This window comes from Loxodonta africana, chromosome 16 (assembly GCF_030014295.1).
Source record: "Loxodonta africana isolate mLoxAfr1 chromosome 16, mLoxAfr1.hap2, whole genome shotgun sequence".
NCBI lineage: Eukaryota > Metazoa > Chordata > Mammalia > Proboscidea > Elephantidae > Loxodonta > Loxodonta africana.
The window spans coordinates 30,524,595-30,541,189 of NC_087357.1; the positions used below are offsets into that span (position 1 = coordinate 30,524,595).

Genomic DNA, 16,595 nt, shown 5'->3' on the forward strand with positions numbered 1-16,595 from the left:
CTCAGAGATATTAAGTAGGAATAATTGCATCTGGCATTTGACAGCCCTTTCTCATATGTTTTCTCCTTGTATCTCCATAAGACCTCTGGGAGGCAGACAGGGCAAATATTTCACAGATACGGCTGCTGCTACCCAGAGAGGTCAATCCGCTTACCCCCATTGCCCAGCAAGTTGTTGGCAGGCTGGAACTGGAACTGGGACCCTCCTCTTGGAACTCCCATCTGGTGCTTTTTCTCCTGCATGAAGGCTGTGGGTCAGCACGGTGGGGGTGTGTGGAATGAACCCACTGGGGTAGGTTCTGGGGGAAGCAGCGCAGCTAACCTTTTAGGCTGCTTTCAGACGTCAGATGGATGCTTTCATGGGTTTGAGGAGGTTCTCTGTGGGATAGCACTGTCCTGCACATCTTTGCATTCACCCTATGTGTCCCTTGCTGCGGGTGTTGGGCCATCAGCCCAGGTCCCTCCATGTTTAATGTCAAACATGTCCCCACCAGTCCCCACGCACCAGTGAACTGCTAGAAAAGCCAGAAGCCTCCTCCCCGAGCTCTGCCCACGCACACCAGCTGGGTAGTTCCCCTGGGGTCCCTGGATGCTCACAGCCAGGCCGGGAAGGGCTAAGACACCTCCCAGACTGCCCCTCACAGCCTCTCTGCTGCCTCCTGACCTCTGGGTCGTAGCTGCCTAAGCACTTTCCCTGGCATATTGTTATTGTCCTAACAACAGTGATGATGATGGCAGTAATGATAACAACAGCTATGTGTATGGGGCGGTAGTCTGTGCCAGGCTCTGTGCCAAGCACTTTACATACATTATCTCATTTACTCCTCCCACCAGACAAGTTCTGTCACTGTTCCCATTTTGCAGATGAGGAAACTGATTTGAATTCAGAAGTGCCTAGTGATGTACCATTTATTGTTTACATTTCCAAAATGGGGTACAGGTATCACTATGAGTTCAGGAAGTGACTTTTGGTAGCAAATAGACAAAACTACATCTTAGTAGTTTTGTTTTAAAGTGTGTTAGAAAAAAATAAGTATTTAAACTCATCAATAAATTTATGATTTCATGGATATTATTGCTTTGGATGTGGTTAAATAAGTAAGTTTTTTAAGGAAGGGAGTCAACTTAAAGAAAAATAATAGGTAAATCATAGTGGTGGTGATGGCAGATCTGGGTGTAGGGAAGGGGACCCCTGCATTTGCTTGGACACCCTGTGTGTGCTTTCTGGCCTCCAAGGGGGATATGCATAGCTTTGGAAGCCCAGCAACTTCCCTTCTGCCTCAGTTACTAGCTTGCTGTGTGTTTGGGGCAAGCTACCTAACTTCTCTGTGCATGTGTGTTGTGTGTCTTTAAAAAATTTTTTTAAATATCAGTTGATTTTGATTTACAGGATTTTAAGACGGCACTGGGTTTACTGGGTTAGAGGTAATCAGCATCATCTATTGGTCCAGTCTTCTAATTTCACAAATGAGGAAATTTGTGTGCTAAGAGGTAAATTGATAATGCACAAAGTTACAGATGGCAGAGCCTAGACTATAAGCTAGATCTCTGGATTCCCCAGGTTCTTTTTATTCAGCTACCACAGGGTTAAAAAAAAAACATAGACAACTGCGTTTCTTGATAATTGGGCTTCCTTAGAAAGGTGAGGTCACTTACGTCAGACAAGGAAAATTTAATTATCACTATTAGGATTATGTCTTGGGAAAGCACTCTTTAGTAATTGGTAGTAAGTAGCATGTTCGAATGGACACTTATTTAGATTGAGTCCATAACTGACTCCTCTCCTTCACCCTCATCTTCCTCTCCCCTTAACGTTCCAAAGTGAAAGCCAAACCAAACCAGTAGCCATCCAGTTGGTTCCTACTCATGGCAGCCCCGTGTATCGGTGTAGAACTGTGCTCCATAGGGTTTTCAATGGTTGTTTTTTTCAGAAGTAGATTACCAGGCCCTTCTTCCAAGGCACCTCTGAGTGGTCTCAACCTGCCAGCCTTTCAGTTAGCAACCAAGCATTTAACCATTTGCACCACCCAGGAACATCTTCAAAGTGAAAAAAAAAAAAACACTAAAAGGCCTAATAAAGAAAAGCTAGAGCAGGAAAACAGATTAAAGAACAGAGAAAATACAGCAACATTTTTTTTTGTAGTTGTGCTTTAGGTGAAAGTTTACAGCTCAAGTTAATTTCTCATACAAAAATTAATACACAATTGTTATGTGACATTAGTTGAGCAACCCCTATAATGTGACCACACACTTCCCTTTCCACCTCGAGTTTCTTGCGTCCATTCAACCAGTTCCTGTCCCTTCCTGCTTTCTCTTCCTGCCTCCAGACAGGAGCCGCCTATCTGGTCTCGTGTATCCGATTGAACTAAGAAGCATACTCGTCACGAGTCCAGTCTAATCTTTGTCGGAGATGTGGGTTTCGAGTATGGTTTTCGTTCTGGGTTAACAGAGCCTCCGGGGCCATGGCTTCAGAGGTTCCTCCAGTCTCAGTCAGAAGAACATTAAGTCTGGTCTTTTTACGTGAATTTGAGTTCTAGTCCGCACTTTTCTCCCGCTCCATCAGGGGCTCTCTGTTGTGTTCCCTATCAGGGCGGTCATTTATGGTAGCCGGGTACCATCTAGTTCTCATCTATAAAACATGAAGCTAATCAAGCCTATCTTGTGAGAGAGTTTGAGGATTTAAGACCATGTCTGATTGCCCACCACAGTACACATAGTAATTGCTCAGCATTTGCCTTGTTAATCTTGTTCTATTTTTTCTATTTGTTATTCTATTCTATTGCTGTTATGATTCCATTTGATAGTACAGTTCCTGCTGGTCACACCCCTGCCTGGTTGGCTGTGGTGGGTGCAGAGGCTGGGGCCTCTTGTGATAGTGCTGCCCACCCCAACCCCTGGGTCTTCTTAGTCTTGAGAACTCAGGGAGGGAGGAGGGCTCCTAGCACAGGGTCTGGAGAGTTGGCCACTGAATCAAGGAACCCTTGCTCAGGTGTGTGCTCCTGGTTGCGTTTCTCCAGAAGAATGGAAGCCGCCTCTTTCCAGAGGTGACCATGGGATGGGCGAGGCCAAACTGAGGCATGTGGACTCCCTGTACAGGCTAATGATTTGAAAAAAAAAAAAAAAATTTGACATCCCCTTTAAACCAGTACTCTTTAAGTATGTGTTTAGAATGTCTTTAGCATCAATATTACATCCTGTGGGAAGGTGGCAGGGAAAGGTGGAGAAGGAACGTGGTGTCACTTGCAGCCTCACCTTTGTTGTCCTGAGTGACCATCTCAGACTCTGAGCAAAGCAAAGGACCAGCCTATCACCTGACCCAACCACCAGAGAAGACAGATTGCTGAGTATCTGTCATTACTTGAGCAGGTGCTTGGGGAGTCTCACTTGGCCACCCTTACCCCAGAGACTCCAGCACATGCCAAACCATCCCTGAAATGAGTTCTGGAAATGACGTTTTCTCCATCTTGTCACATTTAGGATAACTTTAGGTTATGCGTTAGTATCTAGCTCCCCTTGCATAGTGACACATCAGCCATCTGCCTTATCCCACTCCGGTGCCAACTGTGTGGTCATCCCAAGTCATTGGCATAAATTATCAGAGGCCTTCACTCTGACACATGGCAGCATTTCATGGCTTTCATGAACAAGTCAATTCATCCCCATCTGACTGCTTACTTATCTAATGATCCTGACATTGCCACTGCCAAACCTTTGTTCTTGGCATTCCTGCCGCTGGAATGCCTTCCTCCTTTTTCTCCAGGTATCCTTTATTCAAGACCTAGCTCTGATGTCTCCTCTGAAAAGCCTGCTTTGCTCCCCAGCCTCACTGAGCCCATTCTTCCCTGAACTCCCGTTCCATGGCTTTTTATGGCTCTCAGTAGGCTGACACTCGCCTAACACTGGTAGGTATCTATCATGAGCATAGATGCAAAATCCTCAGCAAAACATTAGCAAATCAAATCCCCCAGGTTATAAAAAGGTTAATACATTATAACCAAGTAGAGCTTATCTCAAAAATGCAACTTGGTTCAACATTCCAAACCAATCACTGTAGTTTATCACATTAACAGAATAAAGGAGGAAAAAAAAAATCATATCAATAGGTTCAGTAAAGCATTTGACAAAATTCAAAACTCATTTATGATTAAAAAACAAAATGTTTTGTTACCTATATGTTTACTGTAATAAAAAAGAAAACTCAGCAAGCTAGAATCAAAGAAAACTTCCTCAACCAGGGCATTAACCAAAAAATCCTAGTGCTAATATTATACTCGAGGGTGAAGACTGAGTGCTTTCATTCTAAGACTGGAAACAAGTCCAGAGTGTTTTCTCTTACCTCTTTTAGTAATCCTGGCCAGTGAATTAAGGCAGGAGAATGAAAGATCTGCTGTGGAAAACAATTTGGCGTAGAATTATCATATGACCCACAATTTCACTCCTAGGCGTACACTCAAAAGAATTGAAAACAGGTACTAAAAAAACATGTATGTACTCATATGTTCATAGCAGCACTATTCACAATAGTCAAATGACAGAAAAAAACCCAAATATCCACCAAGGATGAATGGATAAACAAGTTATGGTATACACACAAAGTGGAATATTATTCAACCATAAAAATGAATGAAACGCTGATACATGCTACAGTGTGGGTGAATCTTGAAAGCATTATGCTAAGTGAAAGAAGCTGGTCACGAAAGACCACATATGGTATGATTCCATTTATTGGAAATGTCCAAGTAAGCAAATCTATACAAACAGAAAGTAAATTAGTGGTTGCCTAGGGCTGGGGGTAGGGATAGGGAGAGTGAACGTTACTGCTGAAGGGTATGGGGCTTCTTTTTGCGTAATGAAAATGTCTTAAAATTGATTGTGATGATGGTTGTACAACTCTGTGAATGTACTAAAAGCCATTGTACACTTTAAACGAGTAAATGGTATGGCATGTGAATTATATTTCAATAAAGCTGTTTAAAAAAAAAAAAGAAAACATGGCCCTTGGGTGCTTCCTGTTGGGCAGTGAGATTAACATGTACAAAAAAGTGGACACATAAGACTGTGTGAAGTGCTGAGATAGGGACTACAAACCAGGAATGTTGTCGAAATTTAGAGAAAGGAGGTTAGGCTTAGGCTGGGATGGTCAAAGAAGGGTTCTCAGAGTAGGTTCCTCTGGATAAGGCCATGAAAGAATGGGAGGGAAATGGGGAGTACCTTTTAGGCCATAAGTGATAAGAACTTTATGAAGACCCACACTGTCATTATTGTTCCTCTCTGTCTCTATTATGGTCCCTTACATGCTCCCAGCATCAAACACAGGACCTGGCACATAGTAAGCCCTCAGTAAATAGAATGAGCATATGAATCTTGAGGTTTCCCTTCATTTCTCATGGTCCCAGGAGAGGTTGGGTGGCCTTGCTTCTTTTGAAGGAGAATTGCTGAGTCAAGGAATCCACCAGCCTCTTGCAATGATGTTCCCTTTATTCCTGAGCTAGAAATGGTCACAAGGAGTAAGGTTTGGGAATGGGGCCCCAAAGCTGAAGTCGATGGCAACTCCACCCTCTCGGAAGGGCGAGGAGTCAGCCTCTAGGGTTACAGATGTGCCCCAGCTGGGCTCGTGGTCCGCCCTCCTTCCTTCCAGTGTTTATTGTTGCTGAGCCCTGCCCAAGGAGAGCTGCCGAATCAGCTTTCTCTGGCTGAGGCGAACTCTTGGAGCTGAGCTGTCCTGTATCTCTCACACTATCCACCCCTTAGATAAACACCCTGGTGTCCTCCACACACTACGGAGTTTTGACATGGTTGCAAAGGGCTTCGTTCGACAAACACCTCTCACTCCAAGAGGGACCCTGGCAATGGGCCCTACTTTGGCTCCAGCCTGAGTCAGGCCATTGCTGGAGGGACAAGAGAATCCACTTCCAGCCTGAAAAGGTGGCCACAGCGAATTCTCTGCTAGGCAGACCCTTCCTTCCTCAGTGCCCTTGCACCCCGGCTTCCTCCTCACGGAAGGTCTGGTCAGGCGCATTCACGAGACAGCTCCCTCAGGCTTTCAGATAGTTACCTTATTGCACCCAGCCGTCCACATTGGGCGCCGACCAGGTCACAGAACCCACTTTGCAGCTGGCCTGCTCCCTGGGTTGGGTGGCATTTGGATTGTAGATCAAACATGGCCCCAGATGTTTATGCCACCACCCATTCTGCCAAGATGCTGAGCTGTGCAGCTTCAGAGCCCCCCACACTGCCAGCACCATGCAAAGTAAACTCAGCGGGGCTACCTTTATTTGGTTTTTGGTAGTCTGAGCCGTCCAGGGAGGGCCAGGGGTGGGGCTGCTTTCTTTGAAAGGTGACCTGTGGGCAGAGAAAATGTCACAGGCAGCTGGAGAGCTGTGTTTCCTTTTCCCTTGGCTGGTGGGCTGTGAGGGTGACGGAAAGGGCAGACACCAAGGCTGTGCTGGCTTAGCCATGGTGGCAGGATTAAGTGACAGGTGTTGTGGCTCAGCACCTGGGGGCTGGGGATAGAGGAGTGTGTCAGCTGGGGACTCAGGGCTCTGGAGAGGACTCGTGGACCCAGTCCTCAGCAGACAGGCTTGTCTTGGCCTCAGAGGGACCCAGACTAGGCTGAGGTAGAAAAAAAGGGAAGGGGGAAATCTGTTATGAGAAGGAGTGGGAAAGAGAAAGGCTGTCTGCTAGATGCCCCCCAACTCAGAGAACTCACCCTGGTTAGGTGGAAAACTCACATCTGCCCCCTTTTTTGAGGGGCTATCAGACGACCTCAGCTTCCTGGAGGCACATGAACCCATTGAGGATATTCAGGTTGCCCTTTGTCAGGGAAGGCACAGAGAGTGTGACTGTCACTCTGCCAAGACACAGCTGGCTTCATCTCCTCCAGAAAGTCTTCTCTGGCTTCTTTTTTCAGCTCCTGATCATTTGTCCTATTCATTCCCCATCACACCAGAGTCTGTCTGGTTGTTTATCTATCTCTTTGGCCAGATCAAAGGCTCACAAACTTCTACAGGGAACGTGAATTACTTATGTAATACAGAAAGTTTGCAAAAATAGAATATGGATGAGGAAAGATGAAAATAGGAGTTCTACTCTTTGTTAGTACTTAATTAATTTTTTTTTGTAATCCCAAGTACAAGTTTATGGTCTTACAGTCCAATGGTCAAATTTACACATACCAGGCAATTACTATATGCTTGAGAGATGGATTTACAATGTTAGGGTTTGTAAACTCATGAGACAGCTTTCGTTAAATATAAGTCTGTATTTAGGGAAGTGAAAGTTAACAATGGGGCAGTCTCTGTCTTGTTTTGAGTGGAATCCATCAATAACCCATCCTTCATCTGTGGCCACTAAGTAGCCTGTGTATATTGGGTAATGACTGTATAAAAGAGAATCCTAAAATCATGTGTTAGAGCTGTATGGATGGATGGAGATGGGGATGTATAGATATAGACATACCTCCAGTGCTAACACCTTGGTCCAAGCAACCATCCATAGGCTCTAAATTGGTCTCCCTTTCTCTGACCTATGGCCCACTCGCTACCCTGTACCTAGAGCCATACTTTTAAAACATGAATTGGATCATCTCCCTCTTGTGCACAAAACCTCCCAGGGATTTCCCTTTCAGTCAGGATTAGTCCAGAGTCCTCACCTTGGCCTCCACGACCCTCCATGGTCTGGCCTGTCCTGCCTCTTGGCTCTCATTTTCTATCCCTGTGCCCCTCACTCCCTCTCCTCCAGCCACACTGGCCTTTCCAGGCTCTTTGCACTTCCCGTTCCCCCTGCCTGGAACATCTTCCCCTTCCAATGTCCAAAAGGCTTGCTTCTTCACCTTCTGTGGTCTCAGCTGAATTGCCATCTTATTACTGGTAAGGTCTTCCCCACCACCCTGCTCCAACACCTTATCCTACTTCATTTTCATCATGGCACTTACTCTCCTGCCAAAATAGTACATATTTGTTTATTGTTTATCTCCCTCCACTAGAATGTAAGCTCAGTGAGGGCAAGGACTGTTTTTTCTTTTCTTTGCTGCCATATCCTTAGTGCCTAGTGCCCTAAGTGGTGCTCAAGAAATACTTGAATGATTAGTGGGTGGGTGGGTGGATGGATGGGTAGGTGGGTGGATGGATGGATGGATGGATGGATGGATGGATGGATGGATGGATGGATGGATGGATGGATGATTTCAGATATCACAGTACTTATCTTCCTCATTTTATCAGTGGGCCCACCTGACGAATGTTAAAACGTCTCACCTGTAGCTGAGGCAGCAGGAATAGATTCTGGCCCTCCCCACTCATGCCCCAGCTCCTGCCTGTACCTTGGAAGGGAGATGAACTACCCGGACAGAGGCCCTGGCCTCGTCCATCCTGTCTCCTGTGTGTTTTTCCAGTTTATCCAGCATTTCAGCCCAGAATAGCAGAAGAAAAAAACAGTTGTTTCTCCAGACTCTTGGAAACTCTTCCAGTGGGTCTGTCCCTGGAAAAACAGCAGCAATCTCAGGGTGGGAAGATAGGAAACGGAGGAGGGGGTCTTCTAGCAGTGGATGGAGGCGATGAGATGGAATTGGCTTTGCAATTAAAATAACATCTGGCCCTGTTTCCGCAGAGCAATTCTGGAAGGTGGGTGGTCTGTCTGAAGTTTCAGATGGACCTTCCTCTGTCCGTCTCAAGAGGACTTGGGAGGGTAGGTTGCTAAAGGGCTCACCCCAGCAGTCTGAAAGAAAGCAGCCCCAGAGAAACCTCTGGAACCCCCACCTGCAGCCTGATCTGAAAGCCTGCTCTCCCCTAGCCATGTTCAGGGCATCTCCAGATACCTCCTACACCCTCCACCCCTCCTGCGGATAGTTCAGACGCTCCTTTGATGCACAGAGAGTTTCTGGCCTCCCTCTCAGGCCCTGTGTGGTTTGTTAATCGTCTGTGAAATGAGGGATTTGAAGCATCACTCATCCATGTGATGACAGTGGGGCCCTGAGCAGTGCCCTGTGGTGGGAGGGGCTGCTGAGGGACAGCACTTCAGTCTCTGAACCCTCTCTGTTTGGCTTCTTAGATGCAGCTTCTGGATAAGTTTCCCATCGAAGGTGGCCAGAAGGACCCTAAGCAGAGGATCATCCCCTTCCTCCCAGGTAAGCTGGGGAGGGGCATTCCTTAGAAAAGGCTGGCTACTAAGCCAGAAATTCTAGACAGAGACAGGCCTAGGAATCTACATTTTTAACAAGTTACCCCAGGGCATTCAGAAGCCCCTGGTTTTGGAGGCCACTGTCCTCAAAGAGGCTTTTCCCACCTTTCTAGACTCATCTCTACTGGCCACCCGCCATGTAACTTCTGGGGAGTTTCTCACGCTCTCAGAATTTTCTTTTCCTTTTACAAAATGCACAGAGACCAAGTTCTCCTATGAAAGGATGAAGAACTACTAGGGAGTAAAACTGGACAGTTTCTGCTGGCTCCCGTTCTGATCATGTTGTTGTTGTTGTGTGCCACCCATCGAGTCGATTCCAACTCATAGCAACCCTATAAGGCAGAGTAGAAGTGCCCTACAAGGTTTCCTAGAGCACTGGTAGTGCAGTGGTTAAGTTAGCAGCTATGCTCTTAACCAAAAGGTCAGCAGTTCAAACCCACCAGCTGCTCCTTAGAAATCCTGTGGGACAGCTCTGCTCTGTCCTATAGAGTCGCTATGAGCCAGAATTAACTCTACAGCAATGGGTATAGTTTAAAAAAAAAAAAAGCCAAACCCGTTGCCATCAAATCCATTCTGACTTATAGCGACCGGTATAGTATATATAGTATATAATCTTTACTGAAGCAGATCACCAGGTCTTTTCTCCTGTGTAGTGGCTGATAGGTTCAAACTTCCGACCTTTCAGTTAGCACTTAACTGTTGCAACATCGGGGCTCCTGATCATAGATAACCTTGACTGAACACACTTTCCGTGGCTAATCTCCTCTAATCCTCGCGTCGCCATTATACAGAGGAAGCAGCTGAAGCTCAGAGAGTTTACATAACACAGCTGGTTGGATTTGAACCTGGCTCTGTCTGGTTATAACCACTACACCATTTGGAACATGTTTAAAGCAATTGATCATGTTGTGTAATTTAGAGGGAAAATGTCTCAGGTATATCCTAACATGCTATTACTATGATGTCTTAACATTTGTGGAGGGATTCACAATTTATAAAATGCTTTTTTGTTATCATATACACATCTTCATACTGAGGTGTGCACTATAATATCCCCTTGAGGGATAAAGATGTTGGAGTTCAGAGAGGTGAAGTAACTTGCCCACGGTCACCCAATTTAAAATTGGCAGAGCTGAGGCATGAGCCCGGGCCTCCTGCTCCAAATCTGGGCTCTTTACCCTGAACCATGTGGTCATGCTGCCTCCTGGCTCTCTGTATCCCCTGTCTTTCACCAAGGTCATGGGCTGGGCTGCTTCCTGGGGAGAACTCCCTTCCACAGTGGGCTTCTGCTTTCTGAACCTACTTTACCCTGGTGACTGCTGGCCCCTGGGCTTCCATGGACCAGCCTCCAAGACAAGGGCAACCAGCAAGACCTTTGCAAGAAGCAGGTCTGCATCCCATTAGTCCCTGGCACACTGCCAACCCATACTCTGTACGTGCTAATTGACTTGAAAGCAAACCTAGGGCACCTTCCTGGTGGTTCTTGTCTGAAAGGTGGCCCTCATACATCACCCTATCCTCAAAAGGAATGAAAGATAAGAGCATATATTGCTGCCTGTCCTCAGAGTCTATACTAAAGTTTGAATTAATTTTGCTACAACTTCCAGATCCCACAGTTTGGGCAAGGCCAGAATTAGCCATTGAGGGGCTTGGGGAGGCTCATCCCCTGTGCTCCTTCTGTGGGGGCAGAGTGTTGCCTCTCCTTCCCTGGGCTAGGAGGGAATGTAACATGTCTTTAGTGCCTTGTTTGGCTTTACACTGAGTCTTGAGGGAATTTGCAACATCCAACATCATTAGATACTTGTAATACCCTTAGATTTGCTCCAGTACTGTCCCATGATCTACCCCTAGGACCTGGAAGCCCAGCTGGGATGCCATGGACCAAGTGTTCCAGAGCCAACATGAGGCCCCCTGGTGCCCTGTTGCCAGTGGTAGACTCAGCCTGGGGCATGAGGGCTGCTTGTTTGCTTAAGAAGAACAGCTGCCTTCTCTCTTGTTTAACACCCCAGGAAATGAACACCTCGTTATCAGCAAATCAGTGGGTGTTTATGAGGGGCTTGACCTTTGCCAGGCCAGGAATAAGTGCCCGGGGTGAAGACTGAGATGGTGTGGCATTTCCTTCCCCTAAGAAGCTCTCAGGCTAGTGAGAGAGATGACCTACTCAGGATCAGAGAACCGTCATTGGCCTACCTGGCTGCAAGCTCATGGCAGAGGGTTCACTGAAGTTTGACTAGCTGGTGGAGGTAATAGAGAAAGCATAGGAATTAGGAGAAAAGAAGGAACCCATGGTTTGGTTGCTCGCTCGTTTGCCAGTCAAATCCTGGCAGAAAATCCTTCCTATGAGCCATAGATCCTGCGATCTAGGATGCAGATTTGTGATATGTCTGGGTGGTATATGGCCCAAGCTCAGGGTCAGCCTATGGATTTAAAAAGTGGTGAAGGCCTGGATCTTCTGTGGCTGAAGTGAGAGGCTCCATCCCAGAAGAAGCCCACCCTAGGTGGTGCCCGCTGACTCTTGGGGACAGATACGGTGTTCTGCAGTAGTGTGAGGGTGATGGGAGAGGGTTCTGTGGGCAGGGCCAACAAGGTGGTAGAGGGAGGAGCCAATACAATTAATGGACCTGGTGGTCTAGAAGGAATCTGGGGTCTGACACGTTGTATATCAGTACAAATTCTGTTTCAAGGTTTGTAGAGGGACTGCCCTTGCTAAGGGTCCCCAGTTGTTTTCACCAGGGCTAAAACCTATTTTCTGGGCTCTGGGGGTGAACATCTACTGTGTCCTGGACGATCAGCCCCTGTGAGGCCTGCAGGGCCCATGGGAGGGGCAAGGAGAAGTTATGGGCTCCACATGGGACAGGCAGTTCTCCAGCAAAGCATCCTGGGAAAGAAAATCCCTATTATTTTCTTGAGCAGGAAGGGTTAGAGAGTTACTCCAGGGCCTGGATGCCCCGGGGGTGGAGATGGATGTAGAGAGAAAGGGAAGGACTCTTTTCCGGCCTGCACCTCCAAGCCCCACGTTATATGAGAGTGAGGGAGACATACCTGTCCCTTTTGCTGACCTTTGGGGCCTTCCCTTGAGACGAGGCCCTTATCTCTTCTCTCACGTTTCTATCATGGGGCTGGACCCGTAGTAGGTAATAGGTTAAGACTTACTGATTGATCATGAATTGGGCCTATTCTCCCTTATATACAGATACCTTTCCTTGAGGTCCAACTCTGTGCCAACCCTTGTGCTAGGCACTGTGCATACCTCCCCTTTGCTTCTCACCACCACACTGCAGGGTAGGTAGCATCTTCCCAATTTAAAGAGTGGTCAAGTCACTTTCCACCATCACTTAGCCATTAAGGGGCTGAGCTGGGATTTCTCCTACCATATCCTATAGGCAAGGAGGCTTTGCCGCTGCCACCCTCACCTAGACTCTGTCTTTGCCCCTCCTATCTCACGTCCACACCTCCCAAGTTAGGGACCTGAGAGTTTCTGCCTGAGGACCAAGCACTCCTGTAGTCCCTGTGGCTGCCATTACTGTCTCCTACTTCAGGAGTGCACTGTTTGGGGTGGAGAAGCGACCTGAACCTTATGGGGACTCAGGTGACCTGTAAGGGCTCTCTCCTTCCATTGAGTGACTGAGGTCACCGGTGCTAAGTAATTTATTTTTATTTTTTGCAATTCAGCCATTTAGTTTATTATTGTTTTAATTAGGTTTACAAATAGGATAGCCCCAAGGCTTTCCGAGCACTGTCTTCATTTAATTATGAATTGAACAAGATGGGTTACCTGGTTTCTAAGCCACAGCATATTTTCTAAGCTATTTATTTTGAAATAATTAGATTGAAAAGAAAAGGTGCAAAAATACTAGGCACTCTACATACTTCCGCTCCAATGCTACCACCATACTGCAGGGTTGATGGCAGTATCTCCAACTGAAGGAGAGGTCAAATCACTTTCCACCATTACATAACTATGAAATGTTGGACCCATTACCCAGCTTCCCCCAATGGTAGTATCTTATCTAACTATTGTACATTATCAAAACCAGGAAATTGATATTGGCACAGCTCAATTAACTTGACTACAGACTTGAGTAGTCGATTTTTATTTTAAGATGGTGGAAAGTGCTATTAAATAAGCCTGCCAACTGGTATTTACGAAGGAGGTGGTAGCTCCATAACAGTCCCTGAGAAACTCCACTGCCAGGCTTTACCCATTGGCATTCATACTGCCAACAAAAAGCTTGATTGAACCTTGTTTTATATTACGGAATATTCCACAAAACTTCTGTGTAAATTTAGCTCTTTGGGACAAATCACATCTTCTTTTAGGTGTCCTAAGTAGTTTTCCATTTAGAAGAGGCATCTGCTAAATCCTTTTGTAAAGCAAAGAACCCTTTGTTTTAAAAAAAAAAAAAAAAGAGAGAGTAACCCCTCTCTCTCTGCTTAACAAATTTTTATAGTTCGGGTATTTCCTACGTTTGCTGGAAGCAGGGCAGACCTGGTAGCTTGGGGATTTGAGCAGTGGCATTGACCCCAGTAGGAGTAGTGCTGTCAAGAACAGTGAAGGGTCTTAGATTTTACCCTACTTGTAAACCAATTAAGTTAGCCAAGCAGAGTTTCATGGATGCCTGCAGAAGATACAAGACTCCTGGGTCAGAGACAAAAGACTTTATTATGACACAACAAGCAGCATGAACATCGGCAACACATTTGCATCAGTTCTCATTGCCCCCATGTCCCATGTTGGTGATGCAAAGCAGCCCAGATGAATGCCTTCGCATGCAATGGGTGCATAACAGGAAAGGAATCCAGATCTTAGGGAACCCACATCTTTTATAATGGATAATAAGCAAACCTGCCCCTTTGCTCCAAAGAACCAAAACCAAATCCATTGTCGTCTAGTTGGTTCCAACTCATAGCGACCCTATAGGCAAAGTGGAACTGCCCCATAGGGTTTCCAAGGCTATAATCTTTATGGAACCAGACTGCCACATCTTTCTCCCACAGAGTGGCTGGTGGGCTCAAACTGCCAACCTTTTGGTTAGCAGCTGAGCACTTAACCACTGTGCCACAAGTGCTTCTTTTGTTCCAGAGAGAGACACTGTATCTTTCAAGGCTATAAGCAAACCTACTATTTCAGAGGGAGACAATATCTCTATCTTCTACAGCTGTCTGCTATACAAACACCTTGGAAAACATAGTGCAGAAAGAAAGAGCAGTTAATACCTTGCTCCCAAGACATGCAGGAATGAGAGACATCTGCGTGGGAGAATTGTATCCCAACAAGTATATGCTGTGCCTTCTGGGGTCTCCTGCTTTTTGGAGACCTGGGGAGAAATGCAATTCTTTAGGACATTGGATCAAGCGTGGTGGAGTCAGCAGCCTCTCAGGGCAGCCTACTGTTTACATGGAACTTTCTGTCTTGTTTTAAAAGATGATTGTGGAAATTCCATCTCCTGTTGTCCATCCTGGGATTGGAGTAAATTTCCTGTGCATCCTGAGTTTGCCGGCCTGAGGAGGCTGCCTGGGAGGAAATGGTCCTTGCAGAGTGAAGTAGAATGTGTAGCTGCTGATGTAAAAAGCAAACAACTGAAACCGGGGACCAGGAGACTTCAGAAGCCAGGCAGCGGGGCCGAGAGAGCCCAACATGGCAAAGGCTCTGCAAGGTCTCCACCCAGTCACAAGCCATGTGCCTCTTCCTCTCAGTCTCTGTGCTGGTTGGGACTGGTCCCCTGGGCTTAGAGAAAGCCCCCTTACCCAAACAGCTGAGTCAATCTCTCCATAGCTATCCACATCCCATGGTTGATGAGTCATGGAGGAGCTAGGTCTCTTAGGGAGAAAAGGGAACCTGTGGCCATAATCAAGGTAGGCGCCGTCAGCCTGCACGCAGCCTCGTGACCCTGTGCTCTTAGAGAGGTATATTTTTAGAGCAGGCATCCCTGGTTCTTCTGCACCAGTCTTGCCCTCTAATAAGGAGGCAATTTGGAGCCACAGTGCAGGAGGGTGCCAGGGAATTGCAGGCTCCTTCGTTCTGCAGGGCCTTCCTCTTCCTGCCCCCCAGAGCCCTGTCAGCAGATCCGGTGTTTGTTCCATCGCTGAAGGAAGCAGGGGGAAGGGAGATCTTTAGCTAGAGCAGGTTCAGGCATGGGGAAGAGCCGCCCTCTCCCTGGCTGTCGGCAGTTCTGTGTGTCTCCACCAGGTACCATCCTGGGAAAGCCCTCCCCGAAGGGCCTTGGAAGCTCAGAGATGCTGACTGGCACTGCAGCCCCCAAGGGCCAGGGCCTCACTGGTGGGTGACCTAGGACGACAGGAAAGAACAAACCTATGTGACGGAGAAGGAAAAGACAGGCCTGCTGGTAATGCCAGGTTTTTAAAAAGGTGGACAAGATTATAGGCCTGGCAGGCACCGTGCGCCTTCTTAAAAGCAGCTTTCCTCCTACCTCCTATGGAAGTGTGGGTCTTCTCTTGCTATAATTACTCCCCCACTCCCCAAAATCATTCTCCCACTCTGTAATCTGGGGTGAGTGCTTCTTGGGGCCTGTTGTCGGCAGCCGGCTTTGAATGCTGCACAGAAGAGCCACGTTCAGCCTGCTGCAGATGTGAGCCCTTATGGTGTACGGGGCCCAGCTGTGGGCACTGGGATACAGCCGAGACAGACAGACCAGGTCATTCTTTTCAGGAAGTTCCCTTTCCAGTGGGGGAGTCAGAAAGAAGACCAATAAATGAGTAATTTCCAGTAGTGGTAAGTGCTAGAAAGGAAACTGGCAAGCTAATGTGATAGATAACGCGCCTTGGGGGTTCTCAGATCAGGTGGTCAAGAACAGCAGTTCGGCAGAGGGGACACCTGGGCTGAGCCATCCATGATAACAAAGAGGCAGGCTTGGGAAGATGGGGGGCCAGGCTAGGGACAGCAAGAGCAGTGACCTGAGTATGTGTGTTTGAAGGACAGCAATGAGTGGGGAGGGCTGACTCACCACCTAGAAAGCTGGGCACACAGAGGGAGGGGAGTCTCAAAACTCCAGAGCATGTCTCCTGTGGCAGAGCTGCCCTTTAAGGAGCATGGGAGCGCTCCATATGTGAACAGAAGCAGTGCTTGCAGTTCTGGCTCAGGCACCCAGCCTCCAGTGTCAGTTTCCTGACCCATCAAATGGGGTATCATGGTTTGGGGTGACGTTCCCAGCAGGTAATGCGTGGAAAGCATGGAGCGATCTGCAAAGTGAGTGAGGCAGTGGTGTTACTGATGGAGGGAATTCGCCTCTCCTGCCTCCCTGCTGCAGGCCACACATTTGGGGTTGTGTTTGCTCCATTGCCCTCAGCCTGCCCTCTCACTCTGTGCTGATTCAGCCCTTCCCACTGCACTTCAGCTGCAGCTTCTCCCTCTTCCTTCCTTGCCTGTGTTAACTTGCAAAGCAGCAAGGAGCTTGTTTC

The 16,595-nt window shown here is 47.2% G+C and overlaps 1 protein-coding gene across 2 annotated transcripts in view; it reads left to right on the top strand.

Moving 5' to 3' along the window:
* Positions 1 to 16,595, top strand: part of SH3PXD2A (SH3 and PX domains 2A) — a 246,157-nt gene that overhangs the window by 82,358 nt on the left and 147,204 nt on the right. For both annotated transcript variants that reach the window (XM_010589010.3, XM_064269355.1), the window contains exon 3: positions 9,048 to 9,123. In XM_010589010.3, coding sequence (XP_010587312.1) covers positions 9,048 to 9,123 — 76 coding nt within the window. The remainder of the gene's footprint in view (positions 1 to 9,047; positions 9,124 to 16,595) is intronic.